Below are 12,977 nucleotides of genomic sequence, written 5' to 3'. Positions count from 1 at the left end.
TAATCGCATCAGAGGCAGTTGGAAAAAAATATTAACAAGCACATTTAATGGTAATAGATGTATTTAACTTACTATGCTTTATATTAATATATATTTACCTTGCAATGTACATTTAAGTTCCATGCTGTTTCAATAAACTGTACAGCACGACAAACATAATAAAGCAATATATGCATATGAATCTGATTATACATAGATCCACTAACATATAAATGAAACCATGTTTGTCTTATCCCATTTTCTTACAATAATCTTGACAGATGTTTAAAATAACATTGCGAGTAAATTGATCGCTAACAATATGCAAACACTCGTTTCCGTGACATACATCCACCGAGTAGATTACAAATAAATAAATAATGTTGTTGCTATCCAAAACATTTTTATGCATCGTTGATTATCACAGACATTTCATTAAGTCCTTCTTAATGTATAATCTCCATCGTTAATTCGATGTTTACGACGTTATTTGCCATTTTTGCCGAGTCACAATTTAATTCTGTATAGTCCGCCATGTTGATAAAATGTCAAATGATGTAAGCGACAGGTGTGCATATCAACGTTAAATCGTATACGCGATTCGCATTTTGTGAAATTAGTACACGTCTCAGTAATTATTTCAATAATTAGATGTAATTATCTTAAAGACGAAAACAATAAAGAATAAATTTGTTTTTGATTTTAAATGTTATTATGCGTAAAAATATATGTTTTGATATAACTGAATAATGCATCCAATGCACAATTGCCATGAGAATAACATCGAGTTTTTCATCAAAAGTCTCCGAAGTAATGATTGTATCGTGAAGGAGTATACATTGCCGACCGAAAAGTGCGCTTGGTATAACATAGCCTTCGGCATTATCGATTGATACTGACACTGGGTTATTCACGCATGACTAATTCACAGCTTTGGAGCAGTCAGTAAGACCTACCTATAAATCGAGCACTGTAATAGATTAAATCTGCTCAATTTATATAGTCGATTAGACGTTGACGTCTCTCGAGTAAATCAAGCACAGTCGGAGCGTCACAGACAATCAAGGAAGCTGATTTTGCGGACCAAGTTAGATCGTAAGGCAATAAAGATGTTATCGATAAAGGCGCGTGGCGAAATTTGCCTTTGAAAAGGGCAGAGTGGCGATCCGGGAGAACGGCGTGGCTTTTTGCCACGCTAAAATGGCCTGGGAAAAACACTATATATATTTAATTAATTCTTTAAAATATTTACACTAATCCGTTAAATATTTCAACAGAATTTTTTTCTTACTGCTTTGGTTTTCATCTTGCATAAAATAATTAAAAATATATATCTACTAGGGACATTTGATTAAATACTGAATAATTAAATGGCAATAAATTAATTAGGAAGTGCAACATAATATTGCGTTTATATACTAATTTTTCAAAAACTAAAATACAAGATTATTGTCCTTTCCTGCCAAATAAAACAGTATATTGTGTAAATGTACAAAAGAGCAAGAATCCCCCCCCCCCCCCATGACACTAATAACTAATACTTAATATGTAACTTCTCATTTTTGTCCCAACAGCAGTGTTTTTTTTGGATGAAATATTCGGCGTTATTCGGCCCCATTCCCCCATCTCTAGAGTATATATTTTCCCCCCAAATATGTGAAAAATTCCACTCTCGGAAGTGTTATTCAATTTTAATCAATACCTCATTTAAATACATCTTTCGTTACAAATTTATTTACTATAATTTTTCTTGAACTGCCGCATCCCTGTGTTTACTTTCTTTTAGCCTTTACTCCTTTACCACAAACTGTACGTAGTTCACTATCACGACTTTCGCTTTACGACATCTACCGCAAACCGTACGTATTCCACCATGTCGCACAACAGCAAAAGCTATCGGAAAAAATTGACAAAAAATCTGTTTTAACTTTAATGGTAGGTGGAACACAGAACTCTTTTAAATCATGCATTTAAGATGTTCTCAGAACAAGGGACAGAATGAGGATGATTTTGGTAGAATTATATTGTCTGTACGAACTTCAACATTGTTGAAAAGGCATACAAACTTGATCGGTGTATTATATGCTATAGTATTATCAATGGCCAATTGTTGCAAGAGCATTTACACACAATAGCATACAAGATTGCAACGTTACAATGTGTATATTGGATTTTTTTTAAAACGTGTTGTTTTGCCGTATATATTTTGGAATAATCTTTTTCTCTCTATGTATGGTGACTTATAGTGTTAAAACTTGATTTTGTACTGTTACTTGCTAAGCATTGAAATTTCCCCCTTATCCCCTTTCACGCGTGAATTCCCCCCCCCCCCCCCCCCCCCCCCCTCAGGGGACCTGACCCCTTTCCCCCAAAACTGAAAAAAACTCTGAACAGTCACGGTTTTAGTGATTTAATTCATGAAATCATATCTCAAAAACTCCGGAAGATAAGTTGGTCGAATTTTGAATGACAAACATGTTTGTGTACAGAATAGTCCTTGATTCTTCTTTAAATAAAACTGACCATGTTCAAAACTCTTTTTACACTACCTTTTGACCCTTATTTTATCAATTATTTTCATATAAGGATGGTTATCATGCACAAAAGAGTTATATTTTTCATTCTCTATATCCCAACTAACTCATAAAATGGATAGATAATAATATACATGACTCTTTTATTCCTATATGTTGTTATAATTGTTTGTACATTTTAAGCAAATTTTCTGTCAGTCATGGTTATTTTTTTCATACTGAATGAAAAGATTTCCTTGAAACATTGACTATTTCATAAAATGTGAAGTTTCTGCAAATAGAAACATCTATATTATTTCCACTTATAAGAACATTATTTTTAGCTCATCTATTTTTTGAAAAAAAAATATGAGCTATTGTCATCACCTTGGCGTCGGCGTTGGCGTAGGCGTCCGGTTAAGTTTTGCGTTTAGGTCCACTTTTGTCAGAAAGTATCAATACTATTGCATTCAAACTTGGTACACTTACTTACTATCATGAGGGGACTGGGCAGGCAAAGTTAGATAACTCTGGCGTGCATTTTGACAGAATTATGTGCCCTTTTTATACTTAGAAAATTGAAAATTTTGGTTAAGTTTTGTGTTTAGGTCCATTTTATTCCTTAAGTATCAAAGCTATTGCTTTCATACTTGCAACACTTACTAACTATCATAAGGGGAATGTGCAGGCAAAGTTATGTAACTCTGACTGGCATTTTGACAGAATTATGTGCCCTTTTTATACTTAGAAAATTGAAAATTTGGTTAAGTTTTGTGTTTATGTCCTCTTTATTCCTACAGTATCAAAGCTATTGCTTTCATACTTGCAACACTTATTAACTATCATAAGGGGACTGTGCAGGCAAAGTTATGTAACTCTGACTGGCATTTGGACGGAATTATGGGCCCTTTATACTTAGAAAATTGAAATTTTGGTTAAGTTTTGTGTTTTGGTCCACTTAACCCCTAAAGTATCATAGATATTGCTTTCATACTTGGAACACTCGCAAACTATCATAAGGGTACAGTAAAAGGACAAGTTGCATAACTCTGGTTGTCATTTTTACGGAATTAAGGCTTTTTTTTGACATAGTAACTTTGAATATATGGTTAAATTTTGTGTTTCGATCCACTTTACTGCTAAAGTATCAAGGCTGTTGCTTTCAAACTTCAAATACGTTCATGCTATCACGAGGTTACTGTTCCTGGCAAGTTGAATTTTACCTTGACCTTTGAATGACCTTGACTCTCAAGGTCAAATTATTAAATTTTGCTCAAATTGCCATAACTTCTTTATTTATGATTAGATTTGATTGATACTTTAACAAAACTACTCTTACCTGACATACCACAATAGACTCCACCCAAACCCCCCCCCCTCCTTAATTTTTTTTTTTGTAAGATCATCTCACAAATGACCACCACACCCTCACACTTTACCCCCCCCCCCCCCCCCCCCCCCCCGAATCCTCCCCCCCCCCTCCTATTTAAAATGACCCCCCCCCCCCCCCCCCGATTTTTATTTTGTTTCGCATTTTTGGAAGATAATGTAATAAATGTCCACACCCCACACTATACACCCCTCTTCATTCCACCCCTCCCTCCATTGTGATTGAAATTGAGAGTCCCTTCACCTTTAAAAAGAAAATAGATGTTTTACAAAATGTCACGCTTATTTTGCTCTAAGCCTTAGAATATGCATATTATTGATAAATCTATGTTAAAATTTGCGTACTACCCCATATATTTCCTGTGTCCCTTGATATATTGCTTTCATATTTTGCATACTTGTTTACCATCATGACTTCAACCTACAAACAAGAACAGACAACTTTATCAAGCATTTTGACAGAATTATTGCCCCTTTTATACTTAGAATATGCATATTATTGATATACAGTACAGCCAACGCGGAACAAACATATTTCATGATCCGCGGCAGCAAGGCGCAACAAGTTGATGCTGAGTCGGCCGTTGAAGCCGCTTCAGTATGTGACGGCAAGTCACATTTCGCCGCGAAACTTCGCATCTGTCTGCCGAGACAAGCAGCGATCCGCGACATGACGCCGAGTTGATGCGCATCTTCAAATGAAAATCTTTTTAAAATGATGAGTTAGGCAAAGAAATTAGAAAGAACAATTATAATTATATTTAAAATCATAATTAATTTAATGTGAGCGGATTCAACATAGATAAACTAGTTAATAAAAAAGCATGCTGTTGTTTTGTTTTTAGTGATTGCATACCCGTTTCTAAAGAAATTGCTGTCTTCCGGATAGAAATAATTATTATTTTAAAAGAATGCAAATAAAAAAAAAGAATTTATAAAAACAAAATACGATTATCACGGGCATGTATTAATAAAATTCCAATAATCATTTGCCATTGTCATTTTTAGAATCGGTACTTTAAGTTACTTTTTGTGCGTTTATTGTGCCGTATGATTATTGTCTTTATATTAAACGATCAACAAACATATTTGTTTTGAGTTTAATTTTAATAGCTTAATTACGTTACCTGATATCATATGCTACTAACTCCGAAGGATTGTAAATAATCCCTGTTGGAAAATTGGGAGCTGAGAGAACGCCGTTCCATAGGTCTGGCTAACCAGCTAGATCTCATGGCAGCCACAGCCTTAGACTTGGTTTGGGAGCTCTCTGATTCAATCCCAGAGGAGCTCCGGGCCTTGTTGATACATCTTTCACGTACTACGCAGTGTTTATCTCACAATGCTGCGTCGTCTATGTCTGAGATGTTAAGGCTTCGGAGAGACCTCATCCTCTCTTCCTTGCCCAATAATTTCCTTTTGGAAACAGGCGTTAACTCCCTTCGAACTGCTCCACTAACAGCAGATTCTCTTTTCGGAGGGAGGATACAGTCGGCACTTACTGCTGATCGTGAAGATCAGATACATGCCTCCTTAGCTAGGAGCAACTCTGGCCAGCGCCCTGTGGTTTTTAAGCGCCCTGCTTCTAAGCCCCCAGGAGCCCCACCAGCCAAGAACGCTAAAAGGGACAGTTTCCCTACTAAGCGTCCGTCTGCTCCACGTCAGCCCACAAATAGGCCTCCTTTTCAGAACAGAACATCTTCCTATCGGAAGCCTTCTGTAAACCAAAATTGGAGTAAGGGCAAACCCAATGCGGACAAGAAGTCATTTAATCCTTCTTCCGGCAAGGGTGGACCTCCAAAAGGTCAGCCCTAGGTCATACCCCTTTCTACCGCCACAACCTCTGATACCAGAGGTACCAGTCGGGGCCAGACTTATGCACTTTGCAAATCGATGGCTCCAAATAACTGCGGACGCGTGGGTTCATTCTCTTGTCACACAAGGCCTCACTTTTCAATTCGAAAAAAGGCCCCCACTCTCTCGCGTCCCAATAGATCTGGTATCTCCGCATCCACAACTTCCAGACTCCATTCTTGGACTCCTGGAAAAACAGGCGGTAGAAAGGGTTTACGACCCTTGTTCTCCAGGATTTTACAGTCGCCTTTTCCTTGTTCAAAAGAAAAGCGGCTCCTGGAGACCAGTCATAGACTTAAAAGTGTTCAACACGTTTCTAGTCAAACCTACTTTCAAGATGGAGACTCCTGCCTTCATTCGGCGCTCCATCAAACCCATGCACTGGGGGGTTTCCTTGGACCTGGAAGATGCATACTTCCATGTTCCTATCCATCCCAACTACCGGAAGTACCTGTGCTTCTCCTTTCGAGGCCAGGTCTACCAGTTTCGAGCGATGCTCTTTGGATTGGCCACAGCTCCACGAGTTTTCACCAAACTCATGGCCGCAGTGAGCGCACACCTCCGATTACACGGGGTTCAACTGCTTCAGTATTTCGACGATTGGCTCTTACACTAGCTCGATCGTCGACTGCTTCTGCTACACCTAGAGTTCTCTTGGAAGGAGCTCCTCTCTTTAGGACTCCTTCTCAATGTAACCAAGTCAGACCTCATTCCCTCTCAGGATTTCATATTCGTGGGAATTAATTTTCTGACCCACATCAATCGGGTCAGGGTCTCACCGCAACGTGTATCAGACCTCCTTTTGAAGGTCAGATGGGTGCTGTCCCAATCTCATATCACAGCTCAAGATTTCCTCTCACTCAACGATATCCTGAGCTCTGTAGCAGACTTCATGCAGTTGGGACGTCTCTTCCTACGTCCTCTTCAGCACTATCTCTCAGCTCGATGGAAATGGTCTCCAGACAATCTTCTAACACAGATTCCCATCCTTCCGTCCTTAGTCCCCCACCTTCAATGGTGGCTAGACGAGGAGACCCTGTTGGCAGGAGTACCGCTTCTTCCCCCGCAACCGTCTTTACATCTCATAACGGATGCGAGCATGGAAGGTTGGGGCGCTCACCTGGAACTCTGCAGCCTGACATTATCAGGATTGTGGTCTCCTCAGGAGTCTCTCCTGCACATAAACAATCTCGAAATGCGAGCAGTCTTTCTAGCTGTTTCTCAATTCCAATCACATCTTCGGGACTCCTGTGTGATGGTATCGACAGACAACACATCAGTCGTGGCTTACATCCAGAAACAGGGCGGTACACACTCTCAATCCCTGTATCTGGAAACAATGAACTTACTTGTTCTTTGCAATAGCCTCAACGTCTCTCTTGTCCAAACACATACCAGGTCGTCTCAACGCCCTGGCGGACAGTTTGTCTCGCAAACACCAGTTACTTCCATCGGAGTGGACACTTCATCAGGAAGTGGCCAACCAGATATTCCTCACATTCGGTTATCCACTGGTCGACCTGTTTGCGACCAGAGACAACCACAGACTTCCTCTGTATGTGAGTCCAGTGTACGAACCAGCAGCGTGGGCGGTAGACGCGCTTTCGTTCGATTGGGATCAACTGGACGCTTATGCTTATCCCCCACCCATTCTAATTCCCCAAATCTTAGGGAAAATCAGTGTGAGCTCTTGCCGGATCCTCCTGATAGCCCCTTGGTGGCCCAGGAGATCCTGGTTCAACGACCTTCTCGGTCTCCTGTGCGAATTTCCCAGGGAACTCCCGCACAGGTCAGATCTCCTATCTCAGAGAGGCAGACTTCACTTGGATCCAAACATTTTCCACTTACATGTCTGGCCGTTATCAGGCAATCCCTGCAGAAGAAACGCTTTTCTGTCAGGGCTTCAACGCTCCTTGCCTCTGCAAGGAGAAAGTCCACCAGAGCAGTCTATGATGCTCGCTGGAAACTCTTCTCTAATTGGTGTGTTCGAGGGAAAATTGATCCCCTCAATCCCTCTGCTAGACGCATAGCGGATTTTCTAATCTATCTCTTTGATGATAAGAAACTTTCTCTTAGCTCCATCAAAGGATACAGATCTGTGCTTTCGCATACCTTGGCTTTTCGTAAGTCATCACAAGTCTGTGCTGACCCAGCCATTTCGGAACTGATCCGAGCCATGGAACTTAAACGTCCTGTGTCTCGTTCTCTTACCCCCAAATGGGATTTGGCTTGTGTTCTTGGATCACTTATTAAAGCTCCCTATGAACCCCTTAATCAGGCTTCTTTACAGTTCCTAACCTGGAAGACCATTTTCCTTCTTACCATGGCTTCATCCAAACGTAGAAGTGAAATTCATGCTCTTTCTATCAAAGAAAGCCATCTTCGTTTTGATTCCTCCGATGGCTCTGTCACCTTGTTGTGTCAGCCAGGATTCCTTGCTAAAAATCAACTCTCCTCAATGGCTTCTAAACCCTTCAAGGTCCCAAGTCTTTCTAGAACTTGTGGTAATGAAGATGAAGATAGACTCCTCTGCCCTGTCAGGTCTTTGAAGTTCTATCTTAGTAGAGTTAAGTCTATTCGAGGTTCTCGCAAGAGACTCTTCATTTCTATAAAAGGGGGGGGCGATGTGTCTGCCACTTCTATTTCCCGTTGGGTAGCCTCGACTATAAAAAGGGCTTACTCTTCTCTTTCTTCAAGGGATTCATCCCTTTTTAAGATTAGACCGCATGAATTACAAGCAATGTCGGCTTCGTGGGCATATATTAATCATACCCCACTCTCTGACGTGCTTCAAGCTGCTTTCTGGAGGAATCAGACCACTTTTTCATCTTTTTATCTTCGTTCTCTGGAGTGCCAACAGGACAACTTGTATTTGTTGGGCCCCCTTGTGGTTGCACAAACGGTAGTATCTTCCACGGCATAGGTATATTACGCTTATCCGTGAATTAAGTTAATACCGTAATAACGAAGATTAGCTGAGAACCCGAGATATGGGTTCCGCTGTGATGGGGAGATTTTGGCGAACCTTCCCGCCTCAGCTGCAAAGTCAGCATATGATATCAGGTAACGTAATTAAGCTATTAAAACAAATTTTTCTAGTAAAATTCATTTTAATTAGTAATTACTTACCTGATATCGGTAAGTCCCACCTCCCACCCCGCTCTTCGTCTAATATTTCATTTTTAACCAGGTTTTCCGAAGGAAAAAACTGGTTATTAGATTGGCGAATGCGGGCGGGCTGGCTGGCTGGCTGGCTGGCTGGCTGGCTGGCGGGCGGGCGGAACAAGCTTGTCCGGGCCATAACTATGTCGTTCATTGTCATATTTTAAAATCATTTGGCACATTTGTTCACCATCATTGGACGGTGTGTCGCGCGAAATAATTACGTCGATATCTCCAAGGTCAGGGTCACACTTTGAGTTCAAAGGTCAAAATTGGCAATAAATGAGCTTGTCTGGGCCATAACTATGTCATTCATTGTGAGATTTTACAATTATTTGGCACATTTGTTCACCATCATGGGACGGTGTGTCGCACGAAAGAATCACGTCAATATCTCCAATGTCAAGGTCACCACAACTTAAAATAGATTTATTTTGAAACAAACTTACAAAGGGGGTTAATTTTGTTTGTTCATTTCAAAAGTTCAGTTTGAGTTGTCTCCCTTAATCAGATTTTTTTTCACAATGAAAACCTGGTTTTGTGACAATTTTGTCCCTTGTTTTTATTGGAATAAGAGTGATTCTGGGTAATATCAGGGATGGAAACTAACGTTTTACAATTTGTTGCCCACACGGGCAACCATCTTTAGTATTTTGGTTGCCCAGGTCCATCTTTAGTATTTTGGTTGCCCAGGTAAAGACTAACGAGCCCAATACGATGTACATGTAGGGTCGTGTGTATATATGAATTTTTTTAAATAAAATAAAAGATAAGTAAACAACAACATTGCTTAATTAACAAACTTTATGTGTATTATGTGCTAATATAAGTCTGAGTTAAATCATTTTATTGGCTTTGATAAATGAATTTTATTAAACTAATTATTAACTCGGAGTCGCCAATTTCATTAAATGTTTAAATGCACTTAGTCCAATTAATTAGACGTAATCTGTCGATGTAAATCGACCTCATATTTATAGGAGTAAAATGCACTGAATTGTTTCAAGCTTAAAAAGCAAGTTGCCCAGCCGGACTACTAACTTTTGATTTTGAGTTGCCCAGGCCAAAATGTACTGGCCCCGGGCTCACGGGCAACCACTAATTTCCATCCCTGAATATCCCGTTTTGGTTGTGCGGCTACACAGCACTATGTGACCGTTCTGACCTGACCGACGGGTTTATGAAAAGTGTGGGATTCTTTGACAGAAAGATTCCGGATTATTTACGATCCTTCGGAGTTAGTATCATATGATATCAGGTAAGTAATTACTAATTAAAATGAATTTTACTAGAAAAATTTGTTTTTATGACAACATGTATAAGCATATAAACAATGACATGTAATTATGTTTTGGCACATACGAGTGGTCAAGACTCCAGCAGGTGGTGGATTTATAATTGCTTGTTGTTTTTTCTATTATATTTTAGCTGAGACAATTAGCAGTTTGAAGCCACATCAATAACCATCACTTAATTGTTGTTTTGTTAATTATCAGCTTATTATAACTATTGTTTGACTATGCGTATATAAAGTAGTTTCATTGTGTTTATATTATACAGTTGATATCGCTAATCATTACCCGATAATCCCGTTTATTCCAGTTTTTAAGCAAATTCCAGTAAATATGTACAATAAAAGTGCTCAAGACCCACACACATTCGCAATTATTCTTAAGAATCAAAAATATTTTGGCATTTGTTACTATTTAAAGATGTGATGAAATAACGTCCAATCTGGGCGTTTTTTTCCACTGAACACGCATAAATCGCCTGACGTGATGTACACAAAATACACCCAAACATTCCATGCGACGTTGAAAATGTCTGCCTTGCGCGCTTTTTATGGAGACAAAGGATATTTTAGCACTGTTTATTTGACGATAGAATTTGTTAATGTCGCATTAGCATGAAAATTCGGAAGCGTGTTTCGGTTTACAAATTTAATAAAGCTCATTTCAGAATCGAACGGAACATTAAAATTGTGCGTAGTTTATTCAATGATAATTTGTTAAAGCGCATTACGTGCCATATCGCTTATTAAAACGTGAAAATAATAAATATGAAAGTAGCGTAAATCTAGGTTTCTATGCTATACAAATGTACATGTAGGTGTATATTTTGTCACTCAATCCGCCGCGTACATATGTGGCGAATTTACTCCGCGAAAGTACGCGAGGTTTAAACAGACTCGGCGTCGTTGCGCGGATCGATGCCGAGTGCCTTGGCGATACGCCGCATGAACACTCAACACGGCCGCTGCGTACTAAATTTCTGGCCGTGGCGGAGCGGCGGATTATGTTTGTGCCGCGTTGGCTGTACTGTATCTATGTTAAAGTTTGCGTACTACCCCAAATATTTCCTGTGTCCCTTGACATATTGCTTTCATATTTTGCATACTTGTTTACCAAAATGACCCCAACCTATAAACAAGAGCAGACAACTGTATCAAGCATTTTGACAGAATTATGGCCCCTTTTATACTTTACTTAGATAATTGAACATTTTGATTAAATTGCCATAACTTCTTTATTTAGGATCAGATTTTATGAATACTTTGACAAAACAACACTTACCTGAATACCACAATGGATTCCACCCAAACAAAACTCCACGCCCCAACCCAGAATCCCTGCCACCCCCCACCTCCCCCCCCCCAATTTTTTTTTTCCTTTTTTTGATTTTTAAAAGATCATCTTAAAAATGACCACACCCCACATTATACCCCCTTCTCACCCCCCCCTACCCCCCCCCCCCCCAATTTTTTTTTTCCTGTTTTTTTTTTAAGATCGTCTAATAAATGACCGATCCCCACATTATGCCCCCCTCTCAAACTCCTACCCCTCCTCCCCCCCCCCCCCCAAAAAAAAATAAAATAAAAAAATTTCATTTTTTTATTTTTGAAAGATCGTCTTATAAATTATTGAATATGAACAATTTCCCCATGATGGCTAACGTTATACTGTCAAGCACTGGAATAGTCGAGAGCGCTGTCCTCTGACAGCTCTTGTATTTCTGCTTAGCACTACATGCTCATGTAAGCTTTTTTAATTGCCTTTTGTCGGTTATGTTTGTGCATCATGCGTTGTCAACATTTGGGTTATAAACACTGCTGCCCAATCTTCATGAAACTTCAAATTAAAGAAAAAACATGTGAACACACAACACGCAAAATTATTGCACTCTCAGCCGAGTTCAAGCCGTTTGGCCTTTGGCCTTCTTGAATGACATTCAGTAAATTGCTATTCAATTATGAAATATGTTCACTCTTGCATCCAAATAAAGATGGTTTCTTTGCAATATTTTTGCTTCTCCCAATAAATGTATGACCAAAAATATAGTTTAAGTCTTTTAAGTCAACTCAGATTATTTTTTTATTTTTTTTTCTTGTTCATAAACAGCCACTTGCATTTCAGCTGGTACTATCGTTCTGAAGATGAACTAGGTGGTTCAAGCTACATGGGTCAGATAACCACCTACAGTGGGGCAGGGTATGTTCAAGATCTGAAACGGTATAAGAATGAGTCAGAGGAGATTATAAACTATCTGTTCAACGAGCGATGGATCAGAAGGGGCACTCGTGCTCTCTTCATTGACTTCACTGTGTACAACGCCAACATCAACCTCTTCTGTGTTGTCCAGTGAGTGGCTTTTTTTTGTTGTTTTTGGAAAGTATTTTTAATGTCTTCAATTCAAGATCTTTTGTCATTGTGTTTGACTCTCTTTTAAATTTTTAGATTTTGTTAAGGCAATAAGTTTTAATTGGAACTCTAGCCACCGAAATTGAAATGTGATCATGTAAGTTTGCTGGGTCTTGAGGTTTGTGTTGTAGATATCATGTCTGGTAGAAGTCAGGGCCCAGGAAAGGGACGTAAAACCATCTCCATAAGCCATCAATTAGGACTTGATCACTGAGCTAAAATAAAAAGCATTAACCCAATCCCCTCCCAGAGGCAAAGTGAAAATGGCTAAGTGCAACCTGCGTAAAACAAGAACAGCCTGCCAGTATATGCAGACTGTTCTGGTTTTATGCTGTTTCTGCTCATGTGTACCTTTGGGTTTGAAATAAAGGCGTTAAGACTT

General features: G+C 39.4%; 1 protein-coding gene across 7 annotated transcripts in view; it reads left to right on the top strand.

Moving 5' to 3' along the window:
* LOC127868726 (polycystin-2-like) overlaps positions 1-12,977 on the top strand; it is a 49,270-nt gene that overhangs the window by 16,580 nt on the left and 19,713 nt on the right. For all 7 annotated transcript variants that reach the window (XM_052410741.1, XM_052410742.1, XM_052410748.1 and 4 more), the window contains exon 5: positions 12,311-12,535. In XM_052410741.1, the coding sequence (XP_052266701.1) occupies positions 12,311-12,535 (225 nt within the window). The remainder of the gene's footprint in view (positions 1-12,310; positions 12,536-12,977) is intronic.

The sequence above is a fragment of the Dreissena polymorpha genome, chromosome 2, assembly GCF_020536995.1.
Source record: "Dreissena polymorpha isolate Duluth1 chromosome 2, UMN_Dpol_1.0, whole genome shotgun sequence".
Lineage (NCBI taxonomy): Eukaryota > Metazoa > Mollusca > Bivalvia > Myida > Dreissenidae > Dreissena > Dreissena polymorpha.
This window is presented reverse-complemented; position numbering and strand designations above follow the sequence as displayed.